The following is a 17,694-nucleotide window of genomic DNA, read 5'->3' as shown; positions in this document are numbered from 1 at the left end:
GACTTTCAGTGGGCAGGAGTGAAGGCTCAGAAGGTCAGGAAAAGCCAATTTGTCTCAAACACTGATGTTCCCCGGCAGGCACATGCTCACCACTGCCCTCCTCCCCCCTCTTGACTGAGCGTTCAAGTCCACACCCACAAAATACCACATGAGCCACAGAGACAGTTAAAGCACAAATGGTACTAACTTAATTAATCTAAGAGTTTTCTAAATTATGTAAACAGGAGTCATTAATATATGGGACATAATCAGTCACAAGAGCTGGTAACAGTCAAATAGCAGAAACAACTAATTTCAACCCATCTGTATGATTTTGGAATAGGCATGAGTATATCTTGCTTATTTGACTTATACAGAAGGTAAACATAATTTGTAGGGAGTATCCTCACTGAATTTGTGATTGTATTACATACCTGAGCATAACAAGCTTCTTCTATGGCTAACCCCGTTACTAAATCGACCTGAAGATAAAAACATAATTCACTTTCAGCTGGAGTTACTTTTTAAAAAATGGTAAGCTCAATATAAATTCAAATTTAATAACCCTATTCCAAAAGAACAGAACTCTTTGATGTAATACAGCAAATCAGAAGTATGACCAGCATGCAAGACTCTGGAACCAGGCTGCTTGGGCAAATTAGGACTCCACTATGACGAAGCTGTTGAGTTTGGGTAAGTTATCTAAGCTCTCTGTGCCTTAGAGAAGAACATCTGAACAAGGGGCTATTTGTAGCCTACCAAATGGGGGTACTGTGAGGATTAGATGAGTTAGTTTAGGTGAAGCCTTTATAAAGCATCTAAGATATATATGTATGGCCTGGCACATAGTAAGTGTCATATAAGGGGTTTCCTATCAGTATTGTTACTCTTATGATAGAAGTTTTAAAAACCAAATACTCTGTAAATTTTTAAAACTGCATTTATTTCTAACAAGTTCAATCTCTTTTTACTGCTATGAAGCACAGGAAGATACAGTGGCTTCTGGGTCTACAAGGAAGAAGTATCTTTCTTCAAAATGCCCATAATTTAACCAAAATATAACTGCTGTCATGAAAAGGCCAATGTCAATGGGTGCCTGCAGTGCTCCCTTGCCCTGCCTACTTCTCTGGTCTGGGGCCTCCACTCCTTTGGAGCTACCTCCCAGGGTCACCACAGGACACTCTACAGACTTGCCTATTTACGTGTCTCCCTGCAGAAAGCACATCAGAATTAACGGTGGAGAGAGCTGGGCTCAGCCCTGAGCCAGGAAGCTCTCCTCGGAGTGTTTTTTTTAATAATACAATACTTACTGGTGCTGAGAATACACAGAATGCCCTGTTCTTTTGGTTTTCTATGAATGACTAGCCAATAAATGTGTCTGTTAACTCAATGGCAAAAATAACAAGCATGTCATAAGCTGCAAGGCATCAGTGAAATTACAAAATTCCGTGGTTATGATGCTGAAACAACAGCAACTATAAGCAGAATGAAATCAATGATGTAGCCAAAAAGAACCTCAGTAGCTTTCAGGAATAGTAGCACGGAAACAGCTATATTTTAGAACATTAAGAAATAATGTAAGGGGGCTGGCCCCGTGGCGTAGCGGTTAAGTGCGCGCACTCCGCTGCTGGCAGCCCAGGTTCAGATCCCCGGCCCGCACCGACGCACGGCTTGTCAGGCCATGCTGTGGTGGTGTCCCACATAAAGTGGAGGAAGATGGGCACGGATATTAGCTCAGGGCCAGTCTTCCTCAGCAAAAAGAGGAGGATTGGCATGGATGTTAGTTCAGGGCTGATCTTCCTCACAAAAAAAAAAGAAATAACGTAAAATCTAAGCTTGGTTTATTTAAATTAAATCTCCTCTACCTACTCTAGCAACAAACTCAAGCATTAAGGCACTCACCTCCATCCCTTGATTAATTGCTAATTTTGCCACTCTCATTGCAACAGGTCCCTAAAATTTAAATTAAAGAAACAGATTTTAAGTATTATTTATGCAAATTACATTGTACATCTCAGTAAAATTGAGAAATTCCCATTACTGGATCCACAGCACTGAAGCAACAATGGTTGTAAGACAGTTCATGGGAAGTTTCTTTTAGGAGCCTTGCAAGGTCTTAATTACACAGCAGTTGTAACAACTCTATTGCATCAGCAGATTATGCAGATTCCCCAGCATGCTGTGGCGAGGCAAATCCTATATACTTAAAGGTTAGCAGGTGGTGTGTGCCCAGTAGAGGGCTTACCATTCTTCAGCAAATCTCCCTAGAAGTGAAGTAGTGAAAAGAGGAGACAGTTATCTGGCACAATACCACACCCACTGGTACAACAGAAGCTTGGGCTGAAGATGAGGCTGACGCTGTTGACTGACATGGGGTTCAGAGAGCATCTGTTTCAGACACTGGCTCTGCATCTTTCCTCCACGGGCACGGATAACTAACCACGATGATGACGTATTAGTCAAGATGTGTCTTCCAGGCAGCGCCCCCACATCACACAGAAGCTTCAAGTCCATTAAGTCCTTAAGGATGTGTGAGGGTTACAGAGGAAAGCACTGGGTGTCCTCTGTGAGAAGGAGATCATTACTTCTGTCTTAGAAAACCACAATCCTCCAGATGGAATTTAGTTATCTGATCATATATTATATTCCTAAAAATTATTTATGGGCGATGAGTTAGAAGTAAGCGGCACATTTTTAAGTGTCTTTGGAATTAAAATGCAAGGTAGGCGCTAAACAACAGGCACAACAAAGGACTCTAATAAGTGAATGGATAAATGCATGACAGCACGGAAAATGCCATTTTTTCCTATCTAGGCATTTTGATTATCAACTTTAACCTATCTAACTTCTCTTCCTAAGTCACATGCTTAAAACTCTTTTTCAGAGGCCACAATTTTCTGAGGCTTAGACAAGTATCTTAGTTAGAATCTTCCAAATGTGATTTGCATGTGTAGTACACATATCAGTACCATTTTTTTAAGGTCATTAATTCATTTTTTTTTAAATCAGAGTGCTCCTCTCAATGAGAATCTTTTCCATTCACTTTTATCATCAGCTGACCCAGACAAGGTGCTTATCAAACTCCCATATGCCCCTTATTAAAATGGAGATGTGGGAGCCAACCCCGTGGCACAGAGGTTAAGTGCGCACGCTCAGCTACTGGCAGCCCGGGTTTGGATCCCGGGCACGCACCGACATACCACTTGTCAGGCCATGCTGTGGCAACGTCCCATGTAAAGCGGAGGAAGATGGGCACGGATGTTAGCCCAGGGCCAGTCTTCCTCAGCAAAAAGAGGAGGATCGGCATGGATGTTAGTTCAGGGCTGATCTTCCTCACACACACACAAAAAATAATAATGGACATGTGCATTCAGGGGTCTGGGGTGGATCTGGGACTCCGCATGTCTCACACACTCCCAGGGGATGCCCAGGCTGCTAGTCCATAGGCCACACTCCGGGTAGTAAGGTTTAGAAAACTGGGAAACAGGAAAATGAAAATGCTATTAGATACAATGCTTATTTAATTAGCTTCTCTTTCAAAATACAAAACAATGCCTCTTCTTCTATACAAATCTTTTTTCTCAGACAGAAAAATGGAAGTAACATATAATACAGAAATCACCTAGAAATACTAATTTTATAGAAGCTTTCTAATTATTTGGAAGAGTAATCATTCAGTGACAGAGACTGTAAAAATAAAAATCATTCCACCTCAAATTTCGTTTTGCAACTTTTGCATAGTTTTACAGTTACACATATTCTGAAGCCATTCAACACCTCCCTCAATCTGGGGAAACACTAATTTTAGCAATTAATGTTCTCAGAGGCATGTCCTCCAGATGAAAGGGATGGTGAGGACAGCCTGGTTTGCCGTGAGGTTGGGTGCAGCTGGATGTGGAGGAGCGGAGGAAGAGGCTCTCAGGAGGGTGAGTTGTGGGCAGTGATGGCATTAACCACAGAGTCACGGGAGAAAGAGCTCGTTCCCAGGAATGAGATAAGGCATCTGAACCGCAGAGACGCCAAGTGGCTAATGAGCCACCTGGGTGGAGCTCTGGAGCAGGGAGCTGAACTCTCAGGTCCAAAGCCCAGGAGAGGCTGGGAATATCAGAACTGGAATTATGCCATAACCTTTCTCAAACACACCCCTGTACTTCAATTGAGACGAGCATTGGTCATCAAGTTTTAAGCCAAAGGAAGTCACTAAACCAACATTTAGTTAACCTATCACTTCTCCTGATACTTGTACTTCTACTTTCTCTTTAGGTGGACATTTCCCTATTATTTCAGGGAACTATTAATACCAAACTTATGGTGAGAGCTTTTTTTTTCTTTTTACTTCTTATAGAAAAATAAATAGAAATAATAGAAATAAATACATAGAAAGATTTACTTTTTAATTCTTTAAGCAGTAAAAATCTTTTCTATTTGCTCCCTCCTCTCCATCAATCCAGAGGGCAAGGTTCTGTTACCTTATATGGGGAATAAACTATATAAGGGCCCTGCCCCGAAAGAGCTTACAGCGCCTACGTTAATTGAGAAGGACTAGTATCAACACTAGGCAGTATGGTTGCAGAAACCAACTCAACCGTGAGGCCCCGTCTGACAGCTCTCCGCGGACAGGCGCGTCACAGCAGACCTGGGCCTTCGTCTGACAACAAAGAACTCCAAGAACACCTTCTGAGACTGGATGCAAAACTGCAAACAGATGTGGGGGTGTATGCATTTTTCTGGATAGAAATTGCATGGGATTCCCAAAAGGGTCCATGGCCCCAAACAGGTGACAAACTGTTTGAGTTAAACGACTGAGTTGAAGAGGAAGTCACTGTGACTCCAGAAATGGTTAGGGGGTCATGCAACTCGAAACTCCATTAGGGATAAAGACAAACCATTAACTGTTTACACAGCAAAATCCTTTCATCTGTGACTTCAGAAGGAAGGAATATTTGCAAAATACACCTGGAAGAGTGAGAGAACAAAGAAACCCTGAGAACCGGACCCTCAATGCACTGTTATAAATATTACTCACGAGGCCTGTCATCTGTGAGTAAACGCGCAGTGCGTTCCAGATTTGAAAGGGTAATTGTGAGGAAGTACACCATGTATAAAGCAGGTAAAACAATGTCTATGTCACCATGAAAACAAACACAATGAGACAAACAACTGCCACTGTTTCAGCAGGTCATCTCAAAGGGACCTATCGCCAGGCATACTCGCCTGTGGTCTCCTTACATATTTGTGCCTCAATGCGTTTCAGCTTGGGGGGACCCAGTGTGACAGCCCATCCATCGCTGTTTCTCTCTACGTGCACAGCTCAGGTCGGAAGGGTCAGCTGATGAGCGACTGAGGTTGCTGGAAGTTCTGTCCCATGTGACCAACATGCACGTACGTGATAATCAGCAAGGCATGGCTAAAGCACGGGCCTCAGACTACCTTCAAATCTGAAGGCCCTTAATGTAAATCACGCATACTATTTCTAGTTTTACAGCTACCACGTCCTTCTCTACTTGGAAAGCAAGCCAAGGCCATCACAGGTATTAGAGTTGACTGTTGTTTTCGTCAATTTGCTGTAAAGTGATGGAAAAAGAGAAAAAAAGAAAATGTAATTAGAAATACCTGAGGTAAAAACTCTCTTGCTAGGTCCAAGGCTTTTCTGTAGGCAGCGTCCCCCTCTTGGTTCTGTTCTAGAACGTGGCTGATCAAGCCCACTGCTTTGGCTTCTTGGCCATCGAGCACACGTGCAGAGAAGATGAGCTCTTTGGCCAGGGACATTCCAATGGTGCGTGGCAGCCGCTGCGTCCCCCCTGCGGTGGATGAGAGAGAAAATGCAAGCAATGATTTGATACCCTTTGGTTTTAACATTTCAATGTTTCATTTTTTCATTTATAAAAATAAACCAGGGCCAGAAGTTTATATGTCAAATCAGTAACTGGAAAACTACTTCAAAACAGAATCTAATTTCCTAGTTTATAAAATTAACAACACCCAAAAAGCACTTGAGAACCTTCTATCATTATTAAGTGACTCTGACACTGACTATTACTAGCAACACGGCCGGTGTGTTTTCTGAATCGAACCCGCAATCATTACCACATCGGGAACTATGAGATGGTCAGCGATGGGCAGGCAATGCTGCCCCTTAGTCCATTCACCTGAGGAACGACAGGTCCACCAAACTTGGCATTTTCCTTTCAGTTCTGATAAGACTTATCAAGTTCTGAGAAATTCAACTCATGTGCTTTTAAAGAACCATTTATGGTAAATGAATTACAAACTATTTTAATCTAATAAGAATAAAAACACATAAAAAACTCATGAAAACAGGCCTTGTCCTGGTAGTGCTTATTTTGTCATGCAAGTACTAATCGTCCCCTGACACACTACTCCATTACACCCATCTGTCTACTCACTCCGGTGTCTTCTAGGGATGAGGCCAGGATCTCATGAAATAGAAAGTGGGACAAAAGCAGTCAATATGCTTACTGGCAGCCTCAATTCCTACCACTAAGAACACAAAAACAGCTGCAACATTAGGATTCGTCTACATCTTATCCTTAAAATGGCAGCAGGGCTGCCCAGGGTTGGGTGGGGGGCCAGGTGGCCCAGATGGCCAGGCGGCACAGCAGCGGCTGGCTGCCTGGTTTCACAGGAGATAAAGCAAACTGATGGCCTGCTGTGCAAACAAGCTCACTGCGTTTCGTTTGACCTACAAAGGTTAAACTTTTTTTTTCTGTGTTAGTTACTAACATTTAAAAACTGGGTGGGTGATTTCATACACAAACCGATTTCCCTGGAAGTCACCTGCAGCCGCACCTTTGGGCTGCAGTGCCCTCCAGTTTGCCACAGTCTCTGTCACTCCAGTACTTTAGACTGGGAAGTGCTGCTTCCTTTAAACAACTTTAAAAGGAAAGCAAAATCTTTTCTTATTCACATCTCAATCAAAAGTGGGAAAAAGGAAAAATAAAGACCACAAGTTTCAAGAAATATATCCCTTCAGTAATTAAGCATATTCCTATATGTTTCACAAACAAAGCCACACCTGCATTGGAAGAATACAGCTTATGATGCTATTATCAAGACACCATATTAAGAACCATGACCTATATTTAGAAAATATGAGTGACTAAAAAAAGGAAACAAAAACAAACCTCAATGAATTGGAAAAGGACTGACATTTTCAATAGGGATTGTTTTTGAACATAAATGAGTTGCTTCTGTAAAATGCAGGTATATATTAAGTTTTTACACTGCCTAAGCAGTTAGAGATGGTGAGTTTATAACTGTTTTACTCAATATGGCAGAAAATGTGTCTGAAAAAATGAAGCATTGACAAATTTCAATCTAACTGTAAATAATGATGTTGCTCAGTGTAGTAAAGACAGGTCTGAGAACTTATGGGACAAGCTGCATGGAAAAGACAAGTTATTTATGGTGTTTCCAATGGCAGCTGATTAGAAGAGATATATAAATAACACAACCCAGATAGCTATATTTACTCATGGAGCTGATGAGAATTTTCATGAGACTGAAGAACCAGTATTCATGATAAGCACAACTTTAAGAAATGATTCTTTTCTGTATTCTGTGAAAAGTTTAATGTAGATTGGTTAAAATTAACAAATGTGACCCTCAATGGTCATTGTTAATGTCGCACTTTTTATTCAACTGAAACTCTGTATTTTGCAAGTCCATAAAGCTTAAGCCCATTCATTATAGCATTTCCTTTATAGTATCATTCCCCAGAAATGAGGATTTTGTAAAAATTTAACAAAGGAACAGTCATGAAACTAACACCATGAAACAGAGCCACTCCTTCGAGCTGACTGGCACACAACTCAGAACTCTGCTTGATGAACTGGATGCATGACATAGCAGTCAGCTGGAGGGTGTGATGTGAGGGCGAGAGGCCTGGTGTCAGAGAGCTTTCTGTTCTGTCGTAAATAACGCATCACAGGATCCCAAGGAGAGTCCCCGCCCTGGCTCGCCAACTGACACTGCATCCAAGATTTGGCCTTTCTGGTTGACCTCCCAAGCCATCTACTATAGGAACCTCAATAAGTGAAATCATACAGTCTTTGTCCTTTTGTGACTGGCTTATTTCACTGAGCATAATGTCTTCAAGGTTCATCCATGTCGTAGCATATGTCAGAATTTCATTCCTTTGTAAGGCTGAATAATATTCCATTGTACGGATATACGCTTTGTTTATTCATTCATCCATTGATGGACATTTGGATTGCTTCCACCGTTTGGCCATCAGGAATAATGCTGTCATGAATATGTGTATGCAAATATCTCTTTGAGACCCTGCTTTCAATTCTTTCGGGTGGATACCCAGAAGCAGAATTGCTGGATAATATAGTAAATCTATGTTTAATTTTTCTGAGGAACAGCCATACTGTTTTCCATAGCAGTTACACCATTTTACCCCATTTTACATTCCCACCAATAGGGCACAAGGGTTCCAATTTCTCCACATTCTCACCAATACTTCTTATATGGTTTTTGTTTTTTTTGATGGTAGCCATCCTAATGGGTGTGAAGTAGTATCTCATTGTGGTTTTTGATTTGCACTTGCCCAGCAACTAGTGATTTGGGGCATCTTTTCATGCGCTTATTGGCCATTTGTACATTGTCTTTGGAGAAAGTCTATTTAAGTCCTTTGCCCATTTTTTAATTGGGTTTTTTATTATTGAGTTGTAGGAGTTCTTTATATATTCTGGATACTAGTCCCGTATCAGATACATGACTTGCAAATATCTTCTCCCTTTCCATTGGTTGCCTTTTCACTCTGTCGACAGTGTCCTTTGATGCACAAAAGTTTTTAATTTTGATGAAATCCAATTTACCTATTTTTTTTTGTTGCCTGTGCTTTTGCTGTCATATCCAAGAAATCATTGCCAAATCCATCGTCAAGAAGTTTTTCCACTATTTTTTTCTAAGAGTTTTGTAGTTTCAACTCTCACATTAAGGTTTCTGATCCATTTCCAGGTAATTTTTCTCTGTGGTATAAGGTAAGAGTCCAACTTCATTTTTTGCAGGTGGAAATCTAGTTTCCTCAGCACCATTTGTTGGAAGCGGCATTCTTAAATAGTTACACAAATATATGATTTAATTCACTCATTCTTACTGAAATTTTATCTTTAGGAAACCTGTTTGGTAAGAAATTACCTGGCCCATTTTCCTATGCTGCAATCAGTTTGCAGAAATCAAAGATTGATAGTCTGACCTATATTTTTACATTTGTGGAACTGAAGGTAACTGCCAGGCATATAGAATTTGTGATTTCGAACATGATAAAAATGATATGACCTGTTCAGTTTGCCTTTATCAATTAATACTGATAGTGTGAGCAAAGAGCTGTACAAATGGGAGTTACTGAGCCGCAGTGCAATATGATACAAAAAACTACATATGACTGACATGAATCTCAGATTTCTACAAATATCTCAGGCACAGTTGGCCTAAATAGAAAATCTTTTTATGCCAACATCCTACTCCAGTTTGGAAGTACTTCTGTTTATGAACAGCTATTTTCTATTATGAAATTGAACAAAACTGACCACCACCACTGGTCAGGGGAGTCAAGGCTCAGTGCAGCACCACATCCCACGACCTCAGAGACAAGACGTGCTGCTGGGACCTGGGGTGGAAGACAAGGCGCCAGATTTCAGGTTCCAATGCAAAGAGGAGTACTAGAGAGAACTCATCTCAGTTCATCTTTTATTCATTCTCAATACTAAATTCCAGTATTAGCTTAGAGTTAGGTAAAAACAAAGACAGTGTGTCACATTTCTGCCAGTTGATTTTCTCACACCAGGCTTACTTCTCCAGATCACACAACAGGCTCAGTGCCCGCAGAGATCTGAGTCCAGCATCACTGAAGTGCCATCTCTAGAGACAGTCTTGGGGACTGATGAAATGAAACAGTGGAATTAAAAACAGGGTTGTCTCCAGTGGAATTAAAATTGTTCCACTGACAGCAGCCCTAAAGCATTCAAGATCATGGAGCTCTACAAGCCTCTCTTCAACTCACACTACTGTCCATCCCAATCGCTTCCAACACAGAGCCCTGACTCCCGGTCAGGCCCTGCTCTGAGGCTCAGAGAGTTTTAATAACTTGCCCAAGTCACAGAGTTAGGTTGCAGAAACAGGATTCAAACTGACCTCTGCCTGATTCTTATCTGTGGTAAGAAAGTAAAGTGCAACTTATGAAATGAATTCATGGCTTTGGCTTATTTTATAAAATAAAAGGGGTGTATGTGGGTACATCTAAGTAGGTACACAATGTAAGCAGGCATATACATATATCAAATGTGTCCAGAAAGTTAAGTTGTCTCTGTCGGGTCAGCTGATATATAATGCTCATTGTTTTTCATTTTGCCTTCCTGTATTTCCAAAATGTTCTGCAATATATAGGTAATACGACACTGTAATAGGAATAAAAGTGCTACCCCATTTTTGAAGCCCACAGTACAGAGAGACAGAGCCAGCCACTAAGTAAAAGCATCCCAAGCCACTTCCTGCCCATGTTCCCAGGAAGTTCTCCAGGCTTCAGCTCTCTTGGGCTGTAGTGGCAGTACTAAGGGATCATGGTATCAGCAAACAAAACACTCACGGGACACTCCTGCAGGTACCCCATGGTACTATCAGATACAGGGAGAAATGTGTACGTGAACAGAGAATTTCCCTGACAGCTCACAAGGCTCCTGCTAGAACAAGTACCTCAACCACTCCCAGGGACAGTAAATCTACAGCACATTTTCTTCCACAAAAAACTATTCCTGAGTCACTTCATCACCTACCAGAAAAGCGCCTGCTGTGGTGCTCTATGAATCTGCATGAAGCTACATCAGAGTAACAAGCAGAAATTGAGTTCCAAAGCCACATTACAATGTTATGAAGAAAAGGAAGCATCTTGGCCACTGGCCCTTCCCTCTCCAATGTGAGAATGCTCAGAAAATGCCAGCTGTTTTCTAAGGCTTTTTGCCTTGGCTCTGTCAACAGGAGCTTCTGATTCAGCAGGTCTGAGGTGGGACCCAGGGCTCAGCATTTCTAACAGGCTCCAACATCCAGCCCAAGAGGCAGTGGGATCTGCTGATGCACTGATGTCAAATATGAGGTGGGAGATGATTCTTTTTTAACAAAGCAACAGAATTTACAGAACTTAATGAGTATTTACCACTTCAGAATAGTCACCTCAAATGCTGTGTACTTGTTATTCAGGATCATTTTGGAATTCCTCTTTTGGAACTAATTTCCAAGATGACAACACATTTGTTCATTATTCAAGTATTTGTTGCAGCTTCTTCTTCTAGGCATGTGGCTACAGCTGTGAACTAAACAAAGGCCCTGCCCCCTGGAGCTGATACTCCCATGGGGAAGCCCACAATAGGCAAACAAATCATACTGTCAGACAGCAGGAGAGCAGAGAGTGTCAGGGTGTGGGATGCGCAGTTTAGACAGAATGGCCAGGCTCCGAGGAGATAACACTGGAGCCCAAACCAGATAAAATGAGGCACGCACAGTGCACAGGTCTTGTAGGAACCGAGTATGACTCTCAGAGGAGCATAGGGAGGCCAGAGTGGCTGGAGCACAGAGCAGCGGGTGCATGTAGCAGCAAGTGCTGCCCAAGAGGGGGAGGGCCAGATCCTGTGGGTCCCCTGGGCCCAGAAGGACCTAGGATTTACTCCGAGGTGACAGGAAGCCACTGAGCATCCAAGAGCATCTTCTGAAAACAGTGGTGTGGGATCACCATTCTCTAGGGAAGACTTGGGTTTGAGGACAGGTTATGGTCCTGATGAGCCAAGAAGATGAAGGAGGTAGGTAGATGGTTCACACTATTTGTGGTAGGGCTCCAACAGGCTCAAAGAGAAATTCCAAAACAGGTTCCTAAATGCTTTCAATGTCTGTCATGTTTTGATTGCTCAATATCCTCCTTAAAAACTGCCCCCTTTAAAATCCTGGTCTTGCTTTGGGAGAACCCCCACTTGTATGCAGACTGGGACAGCAGAGAATCCCTCCACTGGAGGCTGAGGGGGCCAGATCCTCCTGCTCTCTGCCCTGGCACAGCTGGGCAGGCATCCAAGTTAGGACTGCTCCATTGGATGTTATTTCTCAGGACTGGGAGTCCTGAATGGGTGACCTTGTAACATGGAGACTTTCTGAGCTTGCAGGCAATGCAGGGCAGCGATGTGCAGACTTGGCGATTCTTGTATTGTGACCCCTGCCACGGTGGACTGTCTGGTTCCAGGACTCCAGTTTGTGCTCTAAGCCTTGTTCCCTAGCCATCTACTGATTCTGGGAACCTTACAATAAATTTGCTTTTCATTTAGGGTAGCCAGATTCAATTTCTATCGCATGCCTTCCAACATCATAAACAACATGATAACATAACTAGTAATCTTATTTTTCTCTCTCAAAAATACTTAGATGAAGCTGAATGGGAGTTTATCTGTTTTAGTTTTTGCAAATAAAATCCATTTGTTCAATCACTAATCGGTTGAGTGATCTAATAGAGTCAGATGTCGCTTAAGAATGGTGGTACTATCTAAGAAATGTGTCGTTAGGCAATTTCATTGTTTGTGAACATGAGAGTGTACTTACACAAACCTAGATGGTATAGCCTACTACACACCTAGGCTACATGGTACTAATCTTACGGGACCACCGTTGTATATGTGGTCCAACATTGACCAAAACGTCGTCACGTGGCGCATGACTGTTTGTGCCAGCCGCTGTCCCAGGTGCTGAACAAACAATGGTGAACCAGATAACCATCCCTAATCTTACAAAGCTTACATCTTAGAGGCAGAGGGAAGAAAAAGGACAATAAAGGAGCACATGGACAAGAGAGAACTGAGGCTGTGATGAGCGTTACGGAGAGAATTTAAGGCAGGGGAAAAGGTGCTGAGAAAACGACTAGATGGCTAATGTAGACTAGGTGGTTGGAGAGGGCCTGCTGGATAAAGGTGAGGCCCATGTCTGAATATTAACAAGACAGCCACATGAGGATCAGGGAGAAGAACACCCGGTGAAGAGATCAGTCATGCGAAGGCTCTAAGGGGAAGCTGAGCTCAGCATGTTCCAGGAAAAGGAAAGAGGCCACTGTAGCTCCCAGGAGAAGGATGTGGGGTACGGTAGAAGTGAGGTTGGACAGGCAGGGTTCAGATAACACAGATGCAACGTAGGTTTACATCTCACTCTACCTATGATGCAAAGATACTGGAGGGTTTTAAGCAGAAAGTGACATAATTCAATTTGTGTTTTAAAAGTTCTTTGTAGGGCCGGCCCCGTGGCTTAGCGGTTAAGTGCACGCACTCCGCTGCTGGCGGCCCGGGTTCGGATCCCGGGTGCGCGCCGATGCACCGCTTCTCCGGCCATGCTGAGGCCGCGTCCCACATACAGCAACTAGAAGGATGTGCAACTATGACATACAACTATCTACTGGGGCTTTGGGGGTAAAAAAAAAAAAAGTTCTTTGTAAGCTTGGCAGAGAACAGATTATAGGGGCAAGATCAAAGCAGGGTGCCCAGTAAGAAGCTCTCCTCTAAGTACAACAGGATGAGGGCTTAGACTGAACTAGGGCAGAGTGGGGAGGAATAGGGGGAGGGATACGGACTAAGTGTTGTCCAAAACTGCTATGTGTGGACAAAGGGAAATCAATCTAACTCCTAGATGTCTGGCTTGAGTGCATGAGTAGAAAAGGTGGTGCTGTTTACTGACAGTGGGAAGATGGGAGGCGATGGGGGTGTGCTCTGGCCATGTTAAGTATACGATGTCTTTTACGTATAAAAGTGGAGCAGTCAAGCATGTGATTGGATATGCAGTGTAATGTTTATTAATGATCACTATCACAGAGATGGCATTCAAAGCCAGGGGCCCACATGACATCACCTAGGGAGACTGTTTAGACAGAAAGGAGCAGAGAGGGAGTCAGCAAGACCCTGAAAAGTGCCCACTGAAGTGAGTGAGGTAGCAGAAATGCAGGAGGAAGGTGAGCTCAGCTGTAGCCAATCACTTTTGGACATCTACCGGACCACCATTCACCTTGGCCTTCTTCCAAGGACACTAAGTCTGCAGGGGTCTTCCAGGAAAAATTTTCTTCACTGAAATAAAGACACCCAGGAATAAACAGGTCTTCTCCTGGGATGCTGTCATGTCTAATGTGACACTTGGAGGAATGGCAGCCACCTTTTGACCATGATGGAAGCCAACAAGGGCAGAATCTTCAAACTAAAGTTGACACAGCAGAAAGATGTCACTAAGCTGCTGAACTTACCATCCCTGAAACTGCCTTACTTTATGACTTCTTGTGATATTACATGGTATCTTCTTACTGTTTAAGCTACCTGAAATAGGATTTCCTGTTACGCGTACCAAAAACGTCTGTAAGTGTAGGATTGAGGAAAGAGATCTGAACACACATTTGGAGAATGGAAAGCAAACATACTGGGGAAGTATGGTAGGATTACTGGGCAAAATTAATTACACATTTGAGACATGTGGTCACGAGATGAGTTGGCATGGTTATCTATTTTTTTCCAGCAACTCTAGCCATTTGAGTGCAGGCACTGAGTAGGCAGATAAGCTGGAACTTCACTAGACAAGTACAAGAAGAGAAGGGGCGCTAAGTAACAGAAACAGTGAAACTTATTGGGCAGACACTACATAATAATACTATGTAAACTGTCCTAAGCACTTCCTATTAATTAACTCATTTAATCCTTCCAATTCCCATATAAGGTTGGTGCGAAGGCAGTTCAGGTCATTTATAAGGAAGTCATTATCACAAAGGACCATGAAATCTAAGCTGGGTGAGGACAGGGGAGACGTGGCTGAGAAGGAAAGTGTCCACGGACTTGATGATTCAATGAGGTCCAAGAAGAATTGGAAGGTTAGTATGCTGCAGAGTGAGATGCAGGAGATCTAGATTCAGAAGGGAGCCATTACTGATGAAGATGAAGTCTAGGGTATAACCATGGGGGTACTGGGCTAAGATGGGAAGGAGGAAAAGACCCCTGAAGGTACGGATACAGAGCTGAAATTCAGTTCTGCAGACAACATGAGATAACGTACAAAAAGTGCTTATCACAGTTCCTGCAACAGGTTTTCTGTGTTTTAAAATCTGATGAATAGCAAGTATTAGAATATTGGGAATCCATCCTTCTAAATGGGAAAATAATTATATATTCTTAGGCTATCCAAAAGCTCCAACCAACTTCCCCGAACGTCAATAATATAGCTAGGAGAAACTTCTTAAACTGCTATGTACAGTCTACCACGATTTCTGCATAATATTTAGCATTTCAAACACCAATTACATAAGTATTTCACACTTAATAAAGCCATTAGAGGGCATGTTTGTTTGCAGAAAACAAATCTATCAAGTATGAATTATGTTTCCTTCTACATGGCATTAAACATATAATGGAATGAAAATAAACAAATAAAGAATAATAAAAATTTTAAAATTGCTTTCTGGTCAAATGAAAAGTTAGGTGATTTTAGAGGGGGAGGGCAGTGAGTCCCTGCTGCCCCTGATGAAGGCCGGAGGTCAGCAATGGCCACAGCGTGCTGGTGAAGGAGGCAGCAGCACTGCAAATACCTGAGGTTTGTGCATGTCCAAATCTAACTCTCTTCCTGGCACTCAAATTCGGGAAGCTGGTAGCTCTGGACCATTCTCTGTAGCCACAGACAAAATAACAGGATGAAAACACTCAAAATGGATGTTTGCCTTGTTTCTTTTGCTTGTGATCTATCAGGAATACAAAAATGAGTTTGTAACTTAGTATGGTTGTAACTTTAAATGATTGATTGTTTTCCTTTATTTACTAATTTTCAAAATAACAAGATGGTTCCCTAGCATTCTCCAAAGGTGACCATAAGTTTTTAATCTTTGAGACCATCATAAACTTACAGATTTTAACATCTTTGATGCATCAGAATCTACTGTCATTATTTATTGATGCTCAAACTACCCCATCTTTGCCAGTGGGAACTTGCTAAGATTGGCTCTAGAGTCCTTCTGACACGACCTTAATAGTCTTTGATAACTTCTTGTTATCTGGTACCACTAAATGTTCCAAGCTCACCTCATACGTCTCCTCTCCTCCCCAGACCATGAATTGGCCACTTCCCCAGAGCCCTGGTTCCTTTCAGTGGAGCTGTTAAATTTAAAAATTTAAGACTTCTCATATTATGATCAAACTTACAATAGCCATGAATTTCGTATGCATGTTCTGCATATTCTTTTAATGATTTTGGGTTTAGTTTCAAGGTTCCTCTTCTTCAAACAAATCACGAGCATCGAGGATTAGTGGTAACAAATGATAATAGTAAGCAAGTTCTTTGGCAGTTGGGACTTGGCTATGTCAGGCTTCCAGATCCTCAACCTTCTCCATGTCCACTTTATTAAATCCAGCCTCTTTCACAAGACCTACAATTTTATTACTTTGATTAAACCACTTCCTTGAAATCTTAGAATTCAACCACAAAATTTGGGGACCAGTTTTCTCAAGGCGGCATAAAGATCACAAGTGGGTACTGTATAAAGCCAGAACCTACGTTCCTTCTGTTTCTCCTTTGCTATCCTCAGACGGCATCTTCTATCCTCCAGGTTATCTTATGGTCCAAAAAGGCTGCTGAAGCCTTGCCATCATGTTTGCAAATCAGACAGCAGGAAGGAAGAAAAGAAGCAGGTGCTCGGTTTTCAGTCATTGATTAAACCTTAGCCAACAACTTCTGCTTCCACCTCGCTGGCTAGAACTTGGTCATGTGTAGTTGTGGGAGGCAGGAAGGGTCGTCTTCTTGCTGAATGTTTTGCCATAGCATGGAGAATAAAATTGGGACCCTATTACTAAGGGAAAATGGACCCTATTACTAAGGGAAAATGAAAATGGGTAGGCAACTAGCAGTCACTACCACAAGTATAAAACTGTTTTAACCATGTAGCAAAGTGTTTTCATGTTTATGTATTATTTGGATAGAATGAAAATATATTTGAAATGTCATATTCCTGTTCAAAATTTTTCCATCCTTTATTATTTCGAGAAGGCATCAAGAAATTTTTTCCCCTAAATAATACTCTCCTGTGATTATACCACTTAAAACAAAACATATTTTAAAGTAGCAACCTCTAATCAGCAGTGGCTTAAACACAGCAAGCTTGTTTTTGCCAGAGAAGGCAAGAAATAAAAACTTTCAAACTATCTGGTGATCTCCCCCAACTCCTCCGTATTTCCTGCTGCCTCGCAGGCATGCAGACCTCCATTACCACACGAGATGCCGGCAGCAATCTGGGACTGCCGCCCTTCTCCTCCCAAAGTCCTAACCTGAAAGGCTGAAATAAACCAACTATAGATGCTACTTTTCTTTTGTTATATTTACATGTATTTAGTTTAAAGCAAGCTTTATTTGACATTTCACAATTATAATGTAGTATGTAAATAACAACATAACTTATGGTTTTGGATTATAAATTATGTTTCAGTGACACTTACAAGGTAAAAATGCCAAGTTTCTTTTTGTTTTTGTTTTTTGGGTTTCTTTTTTAGCCCTTAGCTTTTCCCTTCTCTTATGACTTCATGAAGAAAGAAGCCATTTTAATACAGGGGGACACATAATAAATACTTTAAGTTATGTAGTTACAGCATTAAGGGAATCTACTGATATAATCAGAAGTGACCTCTGACTTCTAAAAGTAAATATCACTTTCGA

At 41.9% G+C, this 17,694-nt stretch overlaps 1 protein-coding gene across 6 annotated transcripts in view; it reads right to left on the bottom strand.

Annotated features, from left to right (window-relative positions):
• The window catches only part of AUH (AU RNA binding methylglutaconyl-CoA hydratase), a 164,573-nt gene that overhangs the window by 4,582 nt on the left and 142,297 nt on the right, over positions 1 to 17,694 (bottom strand). For 5 of the 6 annotated variants that reach the window (XR_015555478.1, XM_004428318.2, XM_087444769.1 and 2 more), the window contains 3 exons: positions 5,593 to 5,780; positions 1,882 to 1,932; positions 414 to 461 (listed from right to left, as the gene is read on the bottom strand). Coding sequence is in view for 5 of the 6 variants with exons in the window: in XM_004428318.2 (XP_004428375.2) it covers positions 414 to 461; positions 1,882 to 1,932; positions 5,593 to 5,780 (287 nt within the window). In the remaining variant the exon portion in view is untranslated. The remainder of the gene's footprint in view (positions 1 to 413; positions 462 to 1,881; positions 1,933 to 5,592; positions 5,781 to 17,694) is intronic. The other variant, XM_087444768.1, reaches the window with a different exon arrangement.

This window comes from Ceratotherium simum, chromosome 20 (assembly GCF_057802395.1).
Source record: "Ceratotherium simum simum isolate JZ-2026a chromosome 20, ASM5780239v1, whole genome shotgun sequence".
Classification (NCBI taxonomy): Eukaryota; Metazoa; Chordata; class Mammalia; order Perissodactyla; family Rhinocerotidae; genus Ceratotherium; species Ceratotherium simum.
The sequence above is the reverse complement of the archived record's forward strand: the minus strand, read 5'-3'. Positions and strand labels throughout refer to the sequence as shown.